The sequence below is a fragment of the Dipodomys merriami genome, unplaced genomic scaffold (genome assembly GCF_024711535.1).
Source record: "Dipodomys merriami isolate MVZ:Mamm:240054 unplaced genomic scaffold, mDipMer1.0.p SCAF_68, whole genome shotgun sequence".
NCBI classification, from domain to species: Eukaryota; Metazoa; Chordata; class Mammalia; order Rodentia; family Heteromyidae; genus Dipodomys; species Dipodomys merriami.
This window is the reverse complement of record NW_027206268.1, coordinates 1413833-1436551: the sequence shown is the minus strand read 5'-3', so window position 1 is coordinate 1436551 and position 22719 is coordinate 1413833. Positions and strand designations below refer to the sequence as shown.

The following is a 22719-nucleotide window of genomic DNA, read 5'->3' as shown; positions in this document are numbered from 1 at the left end:
GGCTTATAGGCATGCATCACCATGTGCAGGGAAGGCCCAGGACAGATTTCCAGCTAAAGGTATGGTTCCTCGAATTTACAGAGATCTCTTTTTGGCAAAGCATATTAATTATATTGCTGATCTTGGGTCTTTTTTTTTTAATTTGGACAATGGAGACACTAGCTCTACTTCATAAAGCCATTCTGAGGGTGTGTGTGTGTGTGTGTGTGTGTGTGTGTGTGTGTGTGTGTGTGTGTGTGTTTGGACAATGGAGACACTAGCTCTACTTCATAAAGCCATTCTGAGGTGTGTGTGTGTGTGTGTGTGTGTGTGTGTGTGTGTGTGTGTGTGTGTGTGTGTGTGTGTGTGTGTGTGTGTGTGTGTGTGTGTGTGTGTGTGTGTGTGTGTGTGTGTGTGTGTGTGTGTGTGTGTAGCATCTCAGACAGTGCTAACATATCGAGCACCTGCAAGATGTTGACTATTATCATCACTGATAGTATTTTCCGGTCCTAGATATCCAGGCTGGTAGGCTGGCATTTCACCTGTCGAGGACTAGAGCAAGGATGTGTAAACCCTCTAAATGCAACTCTTGAGGCCCAGTAGGGTTCTTGGGTTGGGCCATGCACTTTGGGGTGTTTTCCAGGATTCTTCCCACAGGAGGGCTTGCACCTAAAGCTTCCTATGTTCCTGTGTGCTTGCTTCCTTCTTTCCCATCTGTCAGCTTAACACACTGCCCAAGGATGGCCTTCCATACAACCCTACTCAAAATATCCACACGGGACTCTATCAGCTCCTCGTTTATTTCCTGGGAACACATTCAAGTAAGGTGGCATCACCTTATTACCCTCTTCCTCTCAGAGTAGCGTTTAGTAAACTATGGCCCAAAGGCCGTATTCCTGTTTTGTTGGGACACAAGGCACAGACTTATGTATTGTGAGGGTAAATTTTGACATGTCAGAGTTAAGGGTTTGCACCGAAGCTATGTGGCCTCCGCAGTCTGAAATATTTCCAGTCCAGATCTTTAAGAAGAGATGTGCCCACCACCTGCTCCGAAGCCTATGGACAGCAAGGGGCCTGGCTAAGCTTTGGCCAGGGAGCATTAGGAGATGCATAAGGCGCATCAGTTGAGAGAAGGGGAGGGGGCGGACGCCCAGCTTCGGAAGCTTCTTCATTGGGAGGCCCTTGTGGGTGGGCGGGCCAGGCAGAGGTAGGGCTGCTTCCCCAGCAACCAGGGCAGCTCAGAGATGAAAGCCCTGGGGCAGAGGCACTAGGATTCAAGAGGCTTCCGGGTAGGAACACGGCCACCTCTGGTCCCTGTAAGCTTAACTGCAGAGGAAGAAAAGGGTTGGGAATGATTGGGGCCTCCCACGTAGGGGAACCTGTTCCTGGGCTCAATCCCAACAAGCTTGGGGCTGGTGTGGGGGTGGGGGGAGACTGGTGTGGGGGTGGGGGGAGACTCCCATTGCTCCAGAAAACCAGGGTCATCACAATCCCACATCCTGGTTACTTTGGACACAGTGAGGGGAAGTGTCAGGCTGTGTGCATGTGTGGTTGTACTGCGCATGCCTGAGGCTGCCAGGTAGTGTGTACACGAGAGGCTGACTCAGGAAACTTCCGAGGCCTGGGATGAGCTGTGGATTTTCGTCCCGAAGTCACGGAGCCCATGTTCTGGTTGGACCTCAATTCAAAACCTATTCCCCCTTCCCTCAAAAGATGATGATCCATCATCCCACAGGCCCCCAAGAGAAAAATCTTCCCCCTTTCCCTTTTTCTCTCCCTCCCTCCCTTCCTCCAAAGTACCAAAGTCCTGATCTCAGGTTCCTTGTCTGTGGAAGATTTCTTCTACTGAGGAGGAGTTCGGGTCTTGAGGTGTGAGATGGCGCCAGGTTCCAAGAGTTCCAGGTCTTCCAGGGCTTCTAGTAGCTGCTCCCGCGCTGCGCCGATAAAAGAATTCTCCAGGAAGGCAGGCAGGCCGCCCACGCCGTCCTGCAGCGTATACAGGGGTACACGCACAAGGCCCAGCACCTGGGGGAGAGGGGAGACAAGGCGTTGGGGCGTGGGGGGGGGGGTCTGAAGCTTATTATCCACTCCAATCTCAGCTAGAGCGCAACCCACCTCTTCCGGGGCTGGGGGGAAGGGGGGTCCTACCTGCCTGAGCAGCCAGGAACTTGGCACCAGCTACTCCAGGACATCACCTGACACCTATCTTCCCCCCTTCCACTCATGACTGCGTTAGTGCCAGCTCCCACCACAGGTGGCTATGGTAGACAGTTACACACACCCTTTCCCATCTCCTCATACTTCCTAGAGTTTGAGGACCATCCAGACATGTCTCCTCTCTAACTCAAGTACCCGGGGCTCTTTCAAAGTTAATGGCGGCGCAAAGCGGGGAGGGCCTTAGATGTCCGGCCCGACCACATGCCAAGTGGATGGGTGGGTTCTGGAAGGTTCTCTGTGGAAGGCAGTTAAGGTGGAGAGCGAGGAGGAGATGTCAGGGGACCCAGATGGTTAGAGGCACCCGCACTGGCGGTCATCGACTCCCCCTGGACATCTGGGTGCTCGCTCCGGTGTGGGGCAGCTGTGGGCCAGGCTGCCTGGGGAGGGGGTGGGGCGGTCAGGCCTCCATCCCGCGGCCCCGCCCACCAGACCTCCTCCAGCCCGCGGCCCCGCCCACCAGCCCTCCTCCAGCCCGCGGCCCCGCCCCCATCAGACCTCCGGCCTGTGGCCCCGCCCCCGCCAGGCCTCCATCCCGCGGCCCCGCCCCCGCCAGGCCTCCTCCATCCCGCGGCCCCGCCCCCGCCAGGCCTCCTCCATCCCGCGGCCCCGCCCCCTCCAGACCTCCAGCCCGCAGCCCCGCCCACCAGACCTCCTCCAGCCCGCGGCCCCGCCCACCAGACCTCCTCCAGCCCGCAGCCCCGCCCACCAGACCTCCTCCAGCCCGCGGCCCCGCCCCCTCCAGGCCTCCATCCCGCGGCCCCGCCCACCAGACCTCCTCCATCCCGCGGTCCCGCCCCACCAGACCTCCAGCCCGCGGCCCCGCCCACCAGACCTCCTCCATCCCGCGGCCCCGCCCCCTCCAGGCCTCCAACCCGCGGCCCCGCCCACCAGACCTCCATCCCGCGGCCCCGCCCACCAGACCTCCTCCAGCCCGCGGCCCCACCCACCAGACCTCCTCCAGCCCGTGGCCCCGCCCCTCCATCCAGCGGCCCCGCCCCCTCCAGACCTCCATCCCGCGGCCCCGCCCCCTCCAGACCTCCATCCCGCGGCCCCGCCCTCGCCAGGCCTCCATCCCGCGGCCCCGCCCCCTCCAGACCTCCATCCCGCGGCCCCGCCCTCGCCAGGCCTCCATCCCGCGGCCCCGCCCCCTCCAGACCTCCATCCCGCGGCCCCGCCCTCGCCAGGCCTCCATCCCGCGGCCCCGCCCCCTCCAGACCTCCATCCCGCGGCCCCGCCCTCGCCAGGCCTCCATCCCGCGGCCCCGCCCCCTCCAGACCTCCATCCCGCGGCCCCGCCCCCTCCAGACCTCCATCCCGCGGCCCCGCCCCCTCCAGGCCTCCATCCCGCGGCCCCGCCCCCTCCAGACCTCCATCCCGCGGCCCCGCCCCCTCCAGACCTCCATCCCGCGGCCCCGCCCCCTCCAGACCTCCATCCCGCGGCCCCGCCCTCGCCAGGCCTCCATCCCGCGGCCCCGCCCCCTCCAGACCTCCATCCCGCGGCCCCGCCCCCTCCAGACCTCCATCCCGCGGCCCCGCCCCCTCCAGGCCTCCATCCCGCGGCCCCGCCCCCTCCAGACCTCCATCCCGCGGCCCCGCCCCCTCCAGACCTCCATCCCGCGGCCCCGCCCTCGCCAGGCCTCCATCCCGCGGCCCCGCCCCCTCCAGACCTCCATCCCGCGGCCCCGCCCTCGCCAGGCCTCCATCCCGCGGCCCCGCCCCCTCCAGACCTCCATCCCGCGGCCCCGCCCCCTCCAGACCTCCATCCCGCGGCCCCGCCCCCTCCAGGCCTCCATCCCGCGGCCCCGCCCCCTCCAGACCTCCATCCCGCGGCCCCGCCCCCTCCAGGCCTCCATCCCGCGGCCCCGCCCCCTCCAGACCTCCATCCCGCGGCCCCGCCCCCTCCAGACCTCCATCCCGCGGCCCCGCCCCCTCCAGACCTCCATCCCGCGGCCCCGCCCCCTCCAGACCTCCATCCCGCGGCCCCGCCCCCTCCAGGCCTCCATCCCGCGGCCCCGCCCCCTCCAGGCCTCCAGCCCGCGGCTCCGCCCCCATCAGACCTCCAGCCCGCGGTCCCGCCCCCTCCAGGCCTCCAGAACGCGGCCCCGCCCCCTCCAGACTTCCAGCCCGTGGCCCCGCCCCCTCCAGACCTCCGGCCCGCGGCCCCGCCCCCTCCAGACCTCCAAGAACGTGGCTCCGCCCCTGTCAGACGTCCATCCCGCGGCCCCGCCCCCTCCAGACGTCCAGTCCGCGGCCCCGCCCCCACCAGGCCTCCGGCCCGTGGCCCCCCTACCGTGCCCCCCCCGGGTCTGACCTCCAGCCCGTGCCCCCCGCCCCCCCCGGGTCTGACCTCCAGCCCGTGCCCCCCGCCCCCCCCGTCTGACCTCCGGCCCATGACCCCCGTGCCCTCCCCCCCGTCTGACCTCCGGCCCGTGCCCCCCGCCCCCCCCGTCTGACCTCCGGCCCGTGCCCCCGCCCCCCCCGTCTGACCTCCGGCCCGTGCCCCCCGCCCCCCCCGGGTCTGACCTCCGGCCCGTGCCCCCCGCCCCCCCCGTCTGACCTCCGGCCCGTGCCCCCCGCGTCTGACCTCCGGCCCGTGCCCCCGCCCCCCCCGTCTGACCTCCGGCCCGTGCCCCCCGCCCCCCCCGTCTGACCTCCAGCCCGTGGTCGCGCGCCCGCGCGGCGCCCGCCTCCACGGCCCGCAGCTGCTCGGGCGTCAGGCGCTTGGCGTAGAAGTGCGCGAGCAGCCCGGGCCGGGGCCCCAGCCGCGCCCCGCGGTGGTCGGCGCGCTCCACGCGGAAGGCGGCGGCCGCCTCGCCCAGCTCCTCGCGCAGCTCGCGGTTCAGCCCGTCCTCCAGGCTGCCGTCCCGCGCCTCCACGAAGCCGCCCGGGAAGCCCAGCCGCCCGTCGAAGCGCATCTGCATCTGCGGGGCGGGAGGCGGGGGCCGGGTCAGGGGTCGAGGGCGGGAGGCGGGGGCCGGGTCAGGGGTCGAGGGCGGGAGGCGGGGGCCGGGTCAGGGGTCGAGGGCGGGAGGCGGGGGCCGGGTCAGGGGTCGAGGGCGGGAGGCGGGGGCCGGGTCAGGGGTCGAGGGCGGGAGGCGGGGGCCGGGTCAGGGGTCGAGGCCGGGCTGTCCGCGGGCCGGGGCCAGGGTCAAGAGTCTGAGGTTGAGGCCAGGGTGGAAGGCCGGGGTCAGGGGTCAGGGGTCGGGGTCAGGGCCCCCCTCCCCTCACCAGCACGGCGTAGCGCAGCGGGAAGCGGCCGAACAGCAGCCTCGGGTCGGGCGCGTAGAGCAGCGCGTGGCAGGCGTGCCGCCAGCCCGGCCCCATGGCCAGCGCCTCGGCCAGCTCCACCTTGCGCCCCCCCGCCATGGCCGCGGCGCGCCGGCCCCAGCCCGCGGCAGGCCCCGGTCCGGGCGCGGAGTCCGCGGCTGGCGGCGCCGCAGGGCTCACTTCGCACCAATGGGAGGCCGGGCCCGGGAGCCAGAGCCAATCCCGGAAGGACGCTGGGGCGGGGCTTCTCCACTAATGGAGGCGGGCAAGCCGAATGCCAGCCAATCAGAGTGGAGGTTTCCTGCGCGGGGAGAAGGGAAGTTGAAACTGAAAGCTTCCTCAGGATTGGCCCTCACGCTGGGACGGTTAAAGGTGAGGCTTGGCGTGTACACAGGTGCTGATGTCACCGCGTGACGTCACGGCGTAACAGCCTCAGGAGTTCCACAGCCGGACAGAGGGGAGGCTGACCTGAGTCCAGGAAAGCTGACCCTTCCCTGGGGAGGAAGGGGGGAGTGGCTGGGGTGGGCAGGGGTTAGGGGTCAAGGGTCAGGCCCCAGGAAGGACTGGGTAGGAACGTGCAGTAGCTGATGTAGAGAGCAAGGGGGGGGGAGTCAAGAGACACCCCCCACCCCACTTCTCTGTGCTAGGATGTTTTGGGGTCCACTCCAGTGTGCACACACCTGTAAGATCTGAATGCCCGGGGTTGAGAAACAGGGGAGGGTCTCAGGACACCCCACTCCACCCTGAAGATGGCCCTGTCAACTGCGCTGCCCCCCTCCAAGCCCTGGACATAAAAGTCTCAGCCTGTGACGCAGCCCAGAACTCACCCAGACATAACCTCGGGTCCCTAGAAACCCGTCAGTCATACGGTGGCTAGCACGCACCTGTCCTGTGGAGGTGACACCTATCAGGATGCAGCCCTCAGTGAATACAGCCATGCTTAGGGGTGAGTGTGGGTCACAGTGCTTATGTCAGAAGGCGGAGGGGGGGGGGGTTGGAACTCACACACACGTCAGGTCTCAGCATCCCTGGGAGGAAGTTATCCAGCTTCTCACCCTCAGTCCCTTACCCCGAGGCCAAGCACCCAAGGAGTCAAGGCTGGAGACTGGCGCCGCCTGCCCAGAAAGCTGCTCCCACCATTTCATGGTGATCTGCAAAGACAGGAAGAATTCAAAGCGATTGTCCCGGGGAACCCAATCATTTGTTTTTAAAATCTTGAGAAAAGGAAGCATTTTCTTACCCTCCTCCATACACTTTTCCCCCACCCTCCCCTACTTCAGATCTACCACATAGTGCAATGGAAGAAATTTCTCTGTTAGTGGGAGGCTGGGTGATTCACATCTTTAATCCAGTTACTCGGGAGGCTGTGAACTAGAGGATTGCCATTCGAGGCCAGGGCTGGTAGAAAAGCCCCCAGGACTCCATCTCCAATTAGCCATCTGAGAGCAGCCCACGTAGACAAATCTGTGAGACCGTAAACTTCAGTTCACTGGCAAAACGTCAGGAGTTGAGGTGTGGCTTAGGTGGTAAAAGGCCAGCCTGCAGTGAAAAAAGCCAAGCAAGTGCCCAACAACTCGAGTGCAAGCTTTAGTACTGGCATACATGCACACACATGCGCATGCATGCACACATACAACAGGACAGCCAGGTGCTGGTGGCTCACTCCTATAATCCTAGCTACTCAAGAGGCTGAGCTCTGAAGATCGCCATTCAAAGCCAGCTCGAGCAGGAAAGTCCATGAGACTCTTATCTCCAATGAACCACCAGAAAACCAGAAGTGGCGCTGTGTGGCTCAAGTGGTAGAGCACTCATCTTGAGCTGAAGAGCTGAGGGACAACAACCAGGCTCAGAGTTCAAGCCCCACAACCAACAAAGCCAAAACAAAAACAACAGAATAGTTCATAGGCAATAGTAACACTTTTCTAAACATGTTAACTTGTAGCATAAGCACCCATGTATACTAACCACAGTCACACAGGCATAACATTTATGAACAGATGGCCTGCTTTTACTCAGAAACAGGTGAAAGGGTATAAATACATATCACCGTGGCTGGTTGGTAAATGCATGTAACCAGTTTTCTGATTATGGTTATCTGAGGCACTGTGTTGATATGGTTGAGGTCAATCAGAAACCATCGTGGGTCACACGGGTCACACAGTTTTCCTTTTCTCTTTCTTTTTTTCTCCTTATTACTTGGCTTTAGTATCTTCATAGTTCTTTTATTCATATAGTAAAATTCAGAGCTGACCATCTATACAAGGCAAGGCTGATTTCCCACTGTATCAGTATCAGAACCTCCTGTTTTTGTAATACATTTTTTATTGTGAAAATACTGTACAGAGGGGTTACAATTACATGAACAAGATAATGAGTACATTTCTTATCAAGTATTGTTGCCTCCTCCTTTGTTTTTCCCCTACCATCCCTTCCCTCCCACTTCTACAACTACACTACCCCCCTTGTGTGTGTGTGTGTGTGTGTGTGTGTGTGTGTGTGTGTATGTGTATGTGTTGGTCATGGGACTTGAACTCTGGGCCTGGGTGCTGTCCCTCAGCTCTTCAGCTCAAGTCTAGCACTCTACCAGTTGAGCCACAGCGCCACTACCAGTTTTCTGATGGTTCATTGTAGATAAGAGTCTCATGGACTTTCTTACCCGGCTGGCTTGGAACCAACATCTCAGATCTTAGCCTCCTGAGTAGCCAGGATGATAGGTGTGAGCAAGTGGCACTGACACACAGTTTTCTTAAAAGCTCAAATTAAAAAGTTTTCACAAGGGCTGGGAAGGTGGCTCAGTGGTAGAGCGCTTACCTTGCATGCCTGAGGCCCTGAGTTCGATTCCTCAGCACCACAAAAAGAAAAAAGCCGGAAGTGGCGCTGTGGCTCAACTGGTAGAGTGCTCGCCTTGAGCTGAAGAGCTGAGGGACAGCGCCCAGGCCCAGAGTTCAGGCCCCACGACTGGACCCAAAAGAAAAAAAAAAAGTTTTCACAAATGCAAATGTATACAAAGGACATCTTTTCCTCTACTGGGGAAGTTTCAGTATTTCTACATACACACTTAGATCCAAAGTCAACATTATGATCATACACTTTGGTGGAATCAAATTTGCATGAAGAAGGCATCCAAAGAACCAGAATGTTCTAAGTCTTTACACACTTTAGAGCTCCAGTTTAAAATTATGCAAAAGCCAGGCACGGGTGGCTTGCACCTCTCATCCTAGCCACTCAGGAGGCTGAGATCTAAGGATTGCGGTTTGAAGCCAGCCCAGGCAGGAAACTTCCTGTAAGATTCTTATCTCCAAGGAACCACCAGAAAATAAGAAATGGCGCTGTGGCAATGTGGCTCAAAGTGGTAGAGTACTCGCCTTGAGCAGAAAACTCAGGGACAGCTCCCAGGCCCTGAGTTCAAGCCCCATGATGGACAAAAAAAAAAAAAAAATAGATGTAAAGATGAAATTCATAACCTAGCAATTTAAAAATTATGTGGACAATTTCAAGTACTGGTAGGGGGAAAAAACTATAAGAAGAAAAGAGAAAATGACCAAATTTGACAGATGACAAAGTATATTACAAGAATCAACGATGAACACATAATTATGGACCAATTCTGTGGTCCGTAAGAAGTGCCCGATGTCCAGGGTCACTGTATTTGGAAGTTGTGGTCAGGATGAGTACCTCCCAGCAGGCTTTTAGGTCATGGGCAATAGGTTCTCATTCATTTTCCTTATGGCACTGTTCTTTTTGACATTCCTTATGATTTGATATACACCGACACAATCATTTCCTATTACATTGTCTCATCTTCTGTACTATGCTTCTGGATACTGATCAAGAGAACATAAACTGGTTAACTGGACAGCAGCACCATTGTGTGTCTTATTCTACTGTGTACACATTATTGTCAAACCACTCAGCCATTCCACTGGTCTCTCTTCAAGCAGGAGCAGCGTCAAACTGCCAAAAGTTCTTAGAAGCCCGGACAGGGTAGCTCACCCTGTGATCCTAGCGACTCAGGGAACTGGCAGATGGAAAAGAGGCATGGAAGTGGATCTTACCCTCAGAGAGATTCAGGAGACATGGCTCAAACTGCTGAGAGACAATTTCTGACAGGTCCTATATTTAGTTAAAAGGCCTGAGGACAGAAGAGGAGACAGGTTAAGAAAAACGATCCACTTCGTGCCAAATGAAAACTCTGTTCCACTTTCCTAAACTTAGGTTAAACACTTAAGTCCCAAGAGGATGACCACAGAGGTACCATCTTGGTCAGCTTGCAATCCCAACCAATGGATGAGCTTCCCTGGCTTTATACCATCCTTCACATGTAGTAACTGTAGATTCCCATGCCAACTGAACACGTTCATCACCCAGGAAAAGTTGATTTGTTTTTTTTCCAGCCGTTTTTACCTTTCCGAGCCTCCCCTCCGGTTCATCTGTATGTTTGGAATATAGGATTTGACTATTTTCTTACAATAAATTGAAATTCCTAGCAAACCTCCCTTCCTATCTCTCTGCCCCTGGGCTGTGTTCCGCCCGGCTTCCCCCAGCAGTAAAAGCTAGGCTCCGGACGACAGGATGTCGAACGGTGTTGACTCCACTCCCGTGACTGGCATACTCTGTGAAAAAAGTGGGGGAAAAAAAAAAGAAGAAAAAAACTAGCTTGCAGATTTTGCTGAGAATGGCAGAAATGTGTCTCTGGGGAAGAGGTGGTAAGGCCTTTTACCTCCAAAGAACCATGTGTGTTAAGAAGCAGGAATGAAATGCTGATGTGACGCTGGCCATCTCTCCAATACTGATGCCAAGAAGCTCTTTCCATTAACCCTCTCCCCAGGAAGCACAGCCCCACTGTCCAGATAAGGAAAGGGTTTATCTCAATGTCCTCACTGCGGGCAGCAGGGGTCAGCGGCTAAAAGGAGCCCCCTCCCTCTTATCCTTGCCTTCAGAGGACTGGATTTAAGGGGCAAGGGAAGGCCTGAGTGGAGCCCACCCCAGCTAATGTGACCCTCAGCGGGACAGGAAGCGGTGAGCAGTACAAGGCGATGCCCTGGCGGAGAAGGAGTGTGCTGACTGGGAATGTTCTGGATGTGATGCCTCCCTGCCCCTCACCAGCTCAGAAAGCAGGTTGAGTCCGAATACATAAACAGTGGAGAAAAAAACTCACCTGAGCAAGGAGAGCCTGGTTGCTGATATCTCCGAGAGGCTGGTGGAGCAAGAATGTAGCCCCAGTATCTAACAGAATAAAGACCAAAGACGTGGTGGAAGGGGCGACATTGTTCAAGGTGCATTGTGCTCAAATTGGCACACTGAGTCGACGAAGAGAGCAAGCCAAGCCTCAATGGTATGTGATACCCTGGAAGAGAAAAGGGACCTTGGATAATCATGGAGGGAAACTGAGAAAAGCATGGATTTGGTTAATAATAAATGAGAAATGCACTTCCTTGTTGTACACGTACCATGCCAATGCAACGTGTTAGCTGGGGAAACACAGGCATGTGTGGGATTTCTGTCTTCACAATTCTTCTGTAAACTGTAAAACTAAAGCATTTTTTTTTTAAATCAGGAAGGTCTGATCATAAAGAACTAGACCGAAGGGAAGTTGACAGGAAATGGTGCTCCAATAAGTGAACTGTAAATGGAAAAGACAGCCCCCAATGTGGGATCTATCTCTTCAAATAGATTAGGTAGATATATCAACTGCAGCCGTTAGATCATTGGTCTTAACGTGTCAGACAAATGTAGAAAAAGACACATGGTGGGAACAATTTAAAATCTGATGGATAGGAATGATTGGTCATTGTTTTAGGTGTGATCATGAAACCAGAATTTTAGGGACACTCCCCACCCCCAGTTCCAGGGTTCCATTATCAGGAGGTCTGGTCACCTGGTCACCTCTAAACATCAAATAAAAATGTGTGTAATGGTGAAGGAGACATCTTAGATGGTGCAGGAAGACACAGGAAAAGGCCAGGTAAGAACTTCGGCCCATCTTCAGTCATCTGCAGCATTCTGACATAAGCTTTGGATTTAAACAGACAGAATCAGGACAGGGGTGAAAGGTTTGTATAATTGAACAGTCCTGGGCAAAGGATGCTTTGGTTGGTCCTCGATTGTGGAGAGATACCGGAAGGTGTTAATCAGTCATTATTGCCTGATGGGTGGTCTGTCCCTAAGAGGGTCTTTTGTTCCTTGAGGTGTAGTTTTTGTGTCCCCTCCCTATCCCATTCCCCAGATACAATATGGTAGCTGAGGAGCTGAGCTTGTTTCTTCTTTGAGTTCATTCCTGGGCACCATGTGAGGAGTTCAGTGCTTTCCGGCAAAAGCAATTTTAAGTACTTCGCACAATACTGGGAATACTGGCTATTTAAAAGGTTCTTTATGATTCAGAGATGTATCCTGAAATATTGATAACGTCATTAAAAATAATCCAACGAACGAGTCGAGACTGGGGGGGTATAAATAAAATAAGATGGGCCATAAATAAAATAAGATTTTTGAAGGTGGCTAGGTGTGGGGTCCACAATAGGACTTATGATGATATTCTTTTATATAGTTTGCTGTTTTCCATTGTAAACCATTAAAAATAGCACTCTGTCTCCCCTTGAAGTTAAAGGTAAAGGTTACGATTTACATTTGAATACAGCTTTGCATTTTACAATATCCTATTCACAACCGGATTCCCTCTTGGTGGAAGAGGACATTCAGGGCCTACTCCTACTGTTTAGGCATCTAGACTCCTTATATATAACCATCCTGGTCCCCCATATATATACATATATATATGTGTGTGTGTGTATGTATGTATGTATATATATGGTCCCTTGCCCCGCCCTCTGAGGGCAATGCTCCTGATTAGATTGGTAGAGAAGTGGATTTGCTCTTTGAGGAGTCTCTTGATTGGTTACTCATGAGTCATCCTCCTCCCTCACTCACCCTTCCTCTCCATCTGTTGGAGCCCATCCTGGCTGCCATATTCTACCTAGCTGAGAAGGCCTAACTCACTACAAACTAGGTCATTTACAAAGAACAAGAACTTGTTCTGATCACGGTCCTGGAACTTTCCTGTATGGTTGGTCCCAAGGTATGGTGTAGGATGTCTCCTTATCTGGAGGGGTCTCCATGGGAGATAAAGCCAAAGTGAGTCTTCTAACACCTTCTCTTTAGAGATCATCCATGAATCATTCATTCATCAACGGGTGATTCATTTGGCCAAAGTCTTCAGATCGAATCTCCTTTTGTTTACCACAAAATGGGGACTAGATTGCAACCTGAGTTTTTTTTTTTTTTTTAATTTTGTTTTCTGGTGGTTCATGGGAAATCAGAGTCTCACGGACTTTCCTTGCCCAGTCTGGCTTTGAACCGTGATCCTCAGATCTCAGCCTCCTGCGTAGCTGGGATGACAGGCAGGAGCCATTGGCGCCTGGCTTACAGGAGAATTTTTATTGTGGCATGTCCATACATGCACCAACTTTGACCCTCCATTAAGAGCCCTGGGAAGAGCTGGGAATCCTCAAGGTCGGTGCTAAGGACTTTGAGGTTCTTGAGGCAGGTTAACAAGATGTAAAATGGCTGCCACCCTGGGGCAGAAGGCAACTCAGGCCTGGAAAGCCACTAACTTGTCTTTTCAAAGCCATTTTTTTGGTAGTGGATTTCTAGTCGAGTGTCTAGAAGTGTTTTTTTTATCTCTTTGGGTACATTTGTGTTGGTAGTAGTGTAACTTTTTGGTTGTCCTTTATATATAAGGACTCGAAGTGACATTATTTCCTTTCCCTCTTTCTCCTATACTGGGAAGCTCAAGATGAAAAAAAAAAAAAAAAAATCTCTTGTGCCGGGTGCTGGTGGCTCACACCTGTCTTCCTAGCTACTCAGGAGGTTGAGATCTGAGGATTGTGGTTCAAAGCCAGGCTAAGCAGGAAAGTCCGTGAGACCCTTATCTCCCATGAATCACTCAGAAAACCGGAAGTGGCGCTGTGGCCCAAGTGGTAGAGCATTAGCCTTAGCTGAAGAGCTGAGGGACAGCACCCAGGCCCAGAGTTCAAGCCCCACGACTGACCAAAAAAGAAATTCTTAACCAAGCCAGCAATCTCCCCCTTAACTTTTCTCTCTCTGACTACAGCAAGGAATCAAATCTTTGTCACACAAGAGATTTGTGACTCAGAGATGTAGTGCCAGTACACTGGGTGATAAGAACCAAGGCTGGCATCTGTCTTGGGACATGTACCCTAGATCAAAGATCCTGACCACTCCCCTTAAAAGCCAGACATTTTCTCTCAGGGGCAAGACTGCAGTCTGCTTCATTCACTGGACAGATTAAGAAATACAAACATATATAAAACAACAACAACAACAACAGGGAAGCTAGGTGCTGGTGGCTCACATCTGTCATCCTAGCTACTCAGGACACTGAGATCTGAGGATCGTAGATCAAAGCCAGCCCGGGCGGGCTTATCTCCAGTGAACCACCAGAAAACCAGAAGTGGAAGTGGTACTGTGGCTCAAGTGGTAGAGCGTTCGCCTTAAGCTGAAGAGCTGAGGGCCAGCACCCAGGCCCAGAGTTCAAGCCCCACCACCACCACCAAAAACAACAACAGGGAAACAGGTGCTGGTGGCTCACACCTGTTATCCTACTCTCTCTCTCTCTCTCTCTCTCTCTCACACACACACACACACACACACACACACACACACACACACTGGCCCCTTTGCCTCTTTTCTGTTCCTTCATTAACTTGCTGGCCTGGCCCGTTCCCTTCTGACACACTCCGTGGGATCTTACCATCTTAAAAGAATCTGCGTGTTTCCCTCCTTGATTGACAGCTTAATTTTTCAGACCCCTTTCTCCTGAGTGCACTGTGGAAGCCGGACTCCTCCCGAGCAGACCTAGGGCTTTCTTTTTGCTCCTGCCTCAGCCCGGCGGACACTAAATAATTAACCTCCATCACTCTCCTTTTGTGTGCTTGATCTCAGCATCACCCAAAATAGCTGGTGGCATTTCCTTTGCACACACAGAAAGCAGAGAGAGCCACTGGCATTTGTGAAATATAGATGTGTATGTTTCCAAAGTAGCAATGGGGAGAGTAAGAGCTCTTGATTCCATCAGTGACGGCTCCTTACCAACTTCCTACTCCCCCTAACTCCTCGGCTGGTTTTCTCTGTCGTCTTGCAATCGGATGAATGACCAATTCCAACTCTGAAGTATCCCAAAATGGACACTCTCCTGGCTGAAGGTGGAAGAATTTCCCCAGTCGTAATGATGTTTTTTCTTCTTCAAGTCCTGTTAGATTTTGCTTTCTACTCCCTCCCCCAATGAACCACGGGACAGATAAGCCTTAGCATGCCATCTCCTCAGCTCTCTTCTTGTCCCTGGATGGAGAGGTTTTTCAGCTTGTGTTTGTTTTAGGAATATCTCTAAAATGAAAGGCATTGTGCTCTGGGCATGCCGGTCAGTGGGTGAAGAGAGGAAAGAAAAAAAATTTTCTCTTCAGACCCAGCAGTGCACACCAGGCTTGTTTGTGCTAATGGTGTGAAAATCCATCAGTGAGATTTAGACACTTGCTAACTTGGGTCCTATTCTTTTTGGTCGGTCATGGGGCTTGAACTCTGAACCTGAGCTCTTCGGCTCAAGGTGAGCACTCTACTACTTGAGCCACAGCGCCACTTCCGGTTTTCTGGTGGTTCATTGGAGATAAAGAGTCTCATGGACTTTCCTGCTTGGGCTGGCTTTGAACTGAGATACTCAGATCTCAGCCTCCTGAGTAGCTAGGATGACAGGCGTGAGCCACCAGCACCGGGCCTACCTTAGGTCCTATTCTAGTCCCCCCTTTATCTAACTGTTTAGGGGGCTCCTCTAGGGGACTCTTCCTGGGCTGAGATCGCTTCCTTGTTCAGGCATGCAGCCTTTTCCTCTAAGCACAAATTCTCATTAGAAGCAGTGTTACAGGGGCTGGGAAGGTGGCTCAGTGGTAGAGCACTTGCCTTGCATGCCTGAGGCCCTGGGTTCGATTCCTCAGCACCACATAAGCAAAAAGAAAAAAGCCGGAAGTGGCGCTGTGGCTCAAGGGCTAGCCTTGAGCTGAAGAGCTGAGGGACAGTGCCCAGGCCCAGAGTTCAGGCACCACGACCGGACTCCCCCCCCCCAAAGAAAAGCAACATTACATTTAATAAAATACTTCTGTACAGGAGAAAATAAAATAGGTGATTTATTGTGTCCCAACGTGTATCACGATGCATCTGTTTATCATAAATACAAGTCTTCAAGCCAAGCACTGCTAGCTCATGCCTGTTATCCTAGCTACTCAGGAGGCTGAGATCTGAAGATCACAGTTCAAACCCAGCCCAGGTAGAAAAGTCTGTGAGACTCTGACCCAATTAACTACTAGCAAACTGGAAGTGGAGCTGTGGTTCCAAGTGGTAAAGTACTAGCCTTGGGCAGAAATACACAGGGACAGTGCCTAGTCCATGAGTTCAAGCCCCATAATTGGCCAAAAAAAAAAAAAAGTCCATGGATGAGTTTAGGGAATAAATCACAGAAAAGAATCGCTTTGGGGATGGACAATCCAGGTCTTGAGGTTTACGTACATCCTGCTTGTCAGTTGTGGAAAGGAATAAAAGCAGACTGACAGGTTGTGCCTGTCCCATGATTGGGAAGTGGCGCTGTGGCTCAGGTGGTAGAGCGCTCGCCTTGAACTGAAGAGCTAAGTGATAATGCCCAAGCCCAGAGTTCAAGCCCCACCACCACCACCAACAACAACAAAAAAATCACTTCTTTCTTTTTTGTTTGTTTTTTTGTCTGAGACTGGGACTTGAACTTGGTATCTGACACTTTTGCTCATTGGCTGGTGCTCTACCACCTGTACCAGGCCTCCAAGCCCAAGATGTCCACTTCTGGCGAGCACCAAGATGGTAGCTCCAGGAATGCCCCCATTTCCTGTCACAACGCCAGTTGGTGTTTCACGGTGTTTCACAGAGAAGACTTGTCTCCTTGATGGCCTTCGAGTCCTGACCGTCTCTTCGAGATGGTTCTCTGGTCACCACAGTCTGTAACAGCTCCTCCAAGTAGAGGAGCTGATCCACTTCAAAACAATCACTGGCGCGGGGCACCCAGCTTTCCAGACACTCCTGGACCTCGGTGTCATTGGCATTGAGATGCCTTGCTGTCTTCAGGTAATTGTAGACCTCTTCAAACACTTCCGCTCCCAGCTTCTGGGTGGCTGAGCTGTCAGGAAAGGTAGGAAAGCTTAGGACGCGTTACGTGTGGCAAGAAACGGCAAGAGGAGTTGTGTCTAAACCATTGGTGCTACAAATAAACCTCCTGCACTAGGATTTAGGACAAAAATAAATAAATAAACAATAGGATCCTAAGGAGAACCGCAGAATGTATTAAGTTGTACTTACTAAGCACGGAAGAGTCCAACCCTCTCAACGAGGGGACATGCTAACTTTTGTTAAAAAAAAAAAAAAAAAAAAAAAGAAGGGCTGGGAAGATGGCTCAATGGTAGAGTGCTTGCCTTGTATGCATGAGGTCCTGGGTTCGATTCCTCAGCACCACATAAGCAAAAAGAAAAAAGCCGGAAGTGGCGCTGTGGCTCAAGTGGTAGAGTGCTAGCCTTGAGCTGAAGAGCTGAAGGACAGCGCCCAGGCCCAGAGTTCAAGCCCCACGACCAACAAAAATGAATAAATAAAAATAGAACAGCAGCAAACACCACATTGTGAGATGCAAGCCTCAACCCCTACCCCTGAAACTGTTATAAATCCGTAATCAAATATTGACAAACATTTTCACACATGAGCACATTTGGAATCACTTTCTAAAATAAACGACGGGTAGGGGCGGGGGGAAGACGTCATAAACACAATCCTTTTGGGGGCAGCAGGAAAGTGACAGGTGGTCTGGAGTCGCAAAACTGTGGTGTAAATTTATTCTTAGGACTTGGGAAAGGCTGTCATATTTATGCAAGGATATACATTTGAATATTTGGGGGGAGGGAAATTCACAAAATAGAAAATTCTATTTAGGGGGAAACCTGGCTGTTATATTGTGATGGGGGGGGAAGGGAGGGAGGGAGGGCCACTTCTCCTCTACGCTGTTTCAATTAACGGAGTGTGGAGATGATTTGGGGGCTCTCGCTTGTTCTGGCTGTTGCTTTCTGGGCCTCAGGTCTCATGGCCTCCAATCACCCCCCCCAAACTGCTTTTGTACAAACAGCTTGCTGGCTTTCCTGGGTCCCGAGGTCCCGCTATTACTGCTGCCACCTCTGCCGTTGCTTCTTCTGTGTTACCCCCTCCACGGCGGCTGTGCCAATGACGAGAATGATAAGCAAGCCGTGGCTGTTACACTTCAGCCGGCTCCACTGAGTAACGTCCATCCCCTGGACCTCTCAGCCTGCGTCTCCATGCCTCATCCACTGCACTTGCTGCGTGTAATTCCTGGGTTCTACCTTCCTTGTCTGTTATCATCTTGGTTGGTGTGCGTATTATTATTCTCCTGTGACTGATTCTCTTCTGGCTGGCAAGCTGTCGCTGAGTTCCACACATCGCCACCTGCCTGTCCATGAGGAAGGCCACAGGTCTCGCTAGACCACCCACGCCAGAGGCGGCCCTTCCCACTTTTGGGGAGTACAGTCAATTCCACCCATCCACACCCCCACCCCCCGACACATACTGGGCTCTCATTAAGAAGAGGGACATCTACTGGAAAAGCAGATTCCTCGCATTTCACTGGAAATTTAAAATTATATAAATATAATTTCCATCATTTTCCTCAGCCACTTGCACAGGAAAGCTTTGATTGGACCTCTTTCTCTGCTCAGGACAGATGCTTTCCAGGAACTGGACAGGCATTCCAGAGAGAGGAGGGTTGGGAGAGGGAGAACCAGCATCCTCGGATGAAAGGCGGTAAAGGACGGAAATGAATTTGTAGAACGATCGTGGAAGCTGACACCTGTTCTGGACGGAAGAGGACAGGTGGAGCCGGAGCCGGGGCCGGGCTTAGCATCTGCTGGGGTGGGGGTGGTGAAGCTGCTGGGTTTGAGGGCCTTGGGTCTCCTCTGAGGTGTGGGCTTTTGGGGGGTACAGAATGCGGTGGGTCGCAAAAGGGGGGAACAGAGTAGATGATATCGTCTTTCCCCTGGGAAAGCGAAGTCTGTGACCTTGCGTGGGTGTTCTGCGTGGGTCTGTGTAGAGCTCCAGTTTACAGATGGAAAGAGGGGAAAGGGGGGAAACAAGGCCAGGAAAGGGAATGGGAGCTTCCTGTGTTCAGTCAGACCAGAGTTTTGTTCCAGGAAGACTTTGGCCACATCTTCGCATTACACGACATTGGAAGGACCAGCCCTGGGTCACAAGGCTGAGTAATAAAGCTGTAATGGTGTGTGTGTGTGTGTCTCTGTGTGTGTGTCTCTGTGTGTGTGTCTCTGTGTGTGTGTGTGTGTGTGTGTCCGTCCGTCGTGGGGCTTGAACTCTGGGCCTGGGCTCTGTCCCTCAGCTCTTCAACTCAAGGCAACCGCTCTACCACTTGAGCCATAGCACCACTTCTGGTTTTCTGAGTGGTTCATTGGAGATAAGAGTTTCATGGACTTTCCTGCCTGGGCTGGCTTTGAACCACGATCCCCAGATCTCATCCTCCTAGGATGACAGGTGTGAGCCACCAGTGCCCGGCTATAATGTTCTTTATTACTTGGCGTAAGTTACCAACAGGAGGCATTCGCGATTGCTTCATTTCCTATTTTAAAAGTCAGTTGGCAGGCTGGGAAGGTGGCTCAGTGGTAGAGCACTTGCCTTGCATGCTCGAGGCCCTGGGTTCAATTCCTCAGCACCACATAAGAAAAAAAAGCCGGAAGTGGTGCTGTGGCTCATGGTAGAGTGCTAGCCTTGAGCTGAAGAGCTGAGGGTCAGCGCCCAGGCCCAGAGTTCAGGCCCTACGACTGGACCAAAAAAAAAAAAAAGTCATGGGCTGGGCAGGTGGCTCAGTGGTAGAGCTCTTGCCTTGCATGCTCGAGGCCCTGGGTTCGATTCCTCAGCACCACATAAGCAAAAAGAAAAAGAAGCCGGAAGTGGCGCTGTGGCTCAAGTGGTAGAGCGCTAGCCTTGAGCTGAAGAGCTGAGGGACAGCACCCAGGCCCAGAGTTCAGGCCCCACAACCGGACCAAAAAAAAAAAAAAAAAAAAAAAAAAGTCAGTTGGCTGACTCCATGGTGATTTTAAAAGCCAACAGCATCAGCAAAACTTGCAGCATTAGATTACCAATCTTTATGGATTGTCCATCTTTGTGACCCTAAGTACCAAGGGTCCGTCCTGTGAGTCAGTAATTATAATAAAGGTCACATCCTGTGACCTCGTAATTATAAGACATTTATCTTAGGAAAGAACCTGGAAATTGGAAGTAGCATTAGGTTAAAAAAAGTAATGCTTATGTCAACATTATATATGGGTTAGAAAAGCTGAAAACAATCTAGAAGGATATTCCATTATAAAGAAATTAATGAGTTTGGGGGGCACTGAATAACATTGGAGAATGTTCAAGAAAGGTGGATTGAAAAAGGCTGTGACATTAATAGCCTATTTTAAAGTTAATATTATATCACAAGACTATCCCAAGTCATTCCATGAAAACAGTGTTCTCAAGGGCTGTAAAACATGTTAGTGGATGTAAATATAGTCAACTATTAACTATAGGTGACTGTATCCTTATGTACATATAAATATATATGTACACACCGTAAACAACATAAAGATGGGGTCACAGCAGGCTTACTGCTCTGCATCTTTTTTTTTCTTAGTTGACAGTATAATCCGGAGATCTCACTACATAAACACATGCACGTCTTCTTTACTTTTATTTTTTTTGTGGGTCATGGGACTTGAACTCTGGGCCTGGGCGCTGTCCCTCAGCTCTTCAGCTCAAGGCAAGTGCTCCACCACTTGAACCACAGCACCACTTCTGGTTTTCTGAGTGGTTCATTGGAGATCAGAGTCTCACGGACTTTCCTGCCCAGGCTGGCTTTGAACCTCGATCCTCAGATCTCAGCCTCCTGAGTAGCTAGGATGACAGGCGTGAGCCATCGGCACCTGGACCTCTTCTTTTTCTTTTCCTTCCTTCCTCCTGTTCTGTGCTTTCTCTCCATCCTGTCTTTCCTCCCACCTTCCTTCCTTCCTACCTTCTTTCTTTCCTTCCTTCCTTCCTTCCTTCCATTCTACCTTATTTTATCCAATGGGAGAAGACCGAGAGGGACAGAGCTAGCTTGAAGATGATGCCAGTTTAGAAGACAGCAGGATGCGCATGCGCAGAAGTCGTCCAACGTGGCTGATGGGTGGAGAAGGCCGAGAGCATCACTGTTTAGACCACAGCTACTTCCAGGGGGACCAACTCACCGTGGAATTGGGTCATATTTACTGTGCTTCACTTTAAGGAATCTGGCGACAAGTTCTGCCCATCAGAGTCCTTTCAAATGTCCTTGGTCCATCTAATACCTGATGCTGTTACTGACCATATCCTTATCCTCATGGAAATTGCTTGCATTCACTTTGGTCCCAAGGGTGCCCACAAACCACGGCTCGCCCCATTTTTATGGGGGAGGGAGGTGTTCATTTGAGAATGGGCCCACGTGGACACAGCACAGTGCTTTTAGGGGCGGCAGATAGATACAAATAAATGGCACGTGCCAGAAAGTTCTGATGGGCTTTGTACTGGCTTTGTATTTCGCTCTTAGTTAGGGATCGGTTCAAATATGGTAATTAGCAATTAGGTTGTTTTCATGCTTGATTCATGCTTTCATTTTCATGTCAAAGTTCTACTTTGGTTGAAAAAATCAGAGAGGCATGATGGTTCTTCACTCTTCCGGGAAATCTGGCCATGGTTTAGAACCACCACAGAATGGCCTCTCTACCTGAGGAAAGAAAACAGGCCGCTCACTGAGATTTGTTGTTGTTGTTGTTGGTCGTGGGGCTTGAACTCTGGGCCTGGGCGCTGTCCCTCAGCTCTTCAGCTCAAGGCCAGCGCTCTACCACTTGAGCCACAGGGCCACTTCTGGCTTTTTCTGCTTATGTGGTGCTGAGGGATGGAACCCAGGGCCTCATGCATGCAAGGCAAGCGCTCTACCACTGAGCCACCTTCCCAGCCCTGGCAATGAAGTTTTAAATAATAAAAGCAAGAGATGAAAGCAAGGGATCAAGGATAGAAGCTAGTTTTCTTACAATATTTTGTCATAGATTGAACCTATGAAAAGATGTTATATAAGAGCCAGGTGCTGGTGGCTCACGCCTTGTCACCTAGCTTCTCAGGAGGTTGAGATCTGAGGATCGTGGTTCAGCAAAGTCCATGAGACTCTTATCTCCAGTGAACCACCAGAAAACCAGAAGTGGTGCTGTGGCTCAAGTGGTAGAGCACTCGCCTTGAGCTGAAGAGCTGAGGGACAGCGCCCAGGCCCAGAGTTCAAGGCCCCACCACCAACAAAAAAGAAAAGAATCTGGCAACATAGTACACACCCCTTCTCTCCTTCAAGTGTGGCAATGTGCTTCTTATGTTTCTACAGCCCCTACCTTCTCCTGTCCCCAGGGGATGGACATATGAGGACTTGCAATCCTTAGCTAAGATGAGCAACCTTGTACACCCTGCCTTGTTTTGTTTGCTTGTTTTGTAGCCCCGTTCCTTTTGAGATACAGATTTCTAGAAGGAAGATGGCCTGGCCTGAGGAGGGAGGAACATATCATTTTGGTCGAGCTTTCCAAGTTCCATTCTGCATTCCCCTCAGCAGGGTATGGTGGTGCTGTTTCTTCACACTGTAATCAAACTTCTGGATTTGGTTTTATAGTCTCTCTCTCTCTCACACACACATTTTTCCCCCCCTCTTCCCTTGTAGTCTTTCACTGTGAGGTCTGTTTCACTTGCCTGTGGTTTATTACTATTTTGGAACTTCAGAAGCTGTTATTTTCATGTCCCCAAATCTCGGTGTGGAGTAGAAGGGTCCATTTCAGGGCTCCGGTTTCAGCTGAGGTTTTTATCTTCTTTATTGGAAGCCCGATGGTGCTGTTTGCAAAAGCGACTGGAAGTTCTATTGCTTTCTTGTCGCCACAGGTGTGTGTGTGTGTGTGTGTGTGTGAGCTGTCATGCAGACTGTTTGCAAGGTCTTTCCAAGGTCACACACAACAGCTGGGCAGAGTGCGGTGGTGACGGCTGTAGTCAACAATATCAGAACTGCAGAAGTCACCAGCCAGTTCCATAAAGCCACACAGAGGTCAAACCCGGTAATTGGCTCAGCCTGGGAGAGCTG

General features: G+C 52.6%; 2 protein-coding genes across 9 annotated transcripts in view; both read right to left on the bottom strand.

Moving 5' to 3' along the window:
- Positions 1–761: 761 nt before the first annotated feature.
- Positions 762–5662, bottom strand: Nudt16 (nudix hydrolase 16). Of its 2 annotated transcripts, XM_070005413.1 has the most exons (4): positions 5424–5662; positions 4847–5116; positions 1780–2004; positions 762–1305 (listed from the first exon to the last, which is right to left on the bottom strand). In XM_070005413.1, exons 1-3 carry the CDS (start codon positions 5559–5561, stop codon positions 1822–1824), a joined length of 591 nt encoding a protein of 196 aa, XP_069861514.1. In that variant the 5' UTR covers positions 5562–5662; the 3' UTR covers positions 762–1305; positions 1780–1821. The 2 variants fall into 2 exon arrangements, with proteins under 2 accessions (XP_069861514.1, XP_069861513.1); XM_070005412.1 differs by having other exon boundaries at positions 762–2004.
- A 4097-nt stretch (positions 5663–9759) lies between these two features.
- The window catches only part of Nek11 (NIMA related kinase 11), a 109373-nt gene continuing 96413 nt past the window's right edge, over positions 9760–22719 (bottom strand). For 4 of the 7 annotated variants that reach the window (XM_070005405.1, XM_070005406.1, XM_070005407.1 and 1 more), the window contains one exon: positions 15642–16671. In XM_070005405.1, the coding sequence (XP_069861506.1) occupies positions 16407–16671 (265 nt within the window). In that variant the 3' untranslated portion in view covers positions 15642–16406. Of the gene's footprint in view, positions 10076–10620; positions 10810–10912; positions 10995–15641; positions 16672–20230; positions 21337–22719 lie in introns of those variants that run through there. The other 3 variants (XR_011368530.1, XM_070005410.1, XM_070005408.1) reach the window with 3 other exon arrangements.

Excerpts from the sequence above, each read along its gene's own strand:
- Nudt16 (XM_070005412.1), bottom strand. The coding sequence starts at position 5,561 with ATGGCGGGGGGGCGCAAGGTGGAGCTGGCCGAGGCGCTGGCCATGGGG. Across the intron at positions 5,117-5,423 it reads CGCTGCGCTACGCCGTGCTG|ATGCAGATGCGCTTCGACGG; the intron begins GTGAGGGGAGGG and ends CCCGCCCCGCAG. Across the intron at positions 2,005-4,846 it reads CGCGCGACCACGGGCTGGAG|GTGCTGGGCCTTGTGCGTGT; the intron begins GTCAGACGGGGG and ends CCTCTCCCCCAG.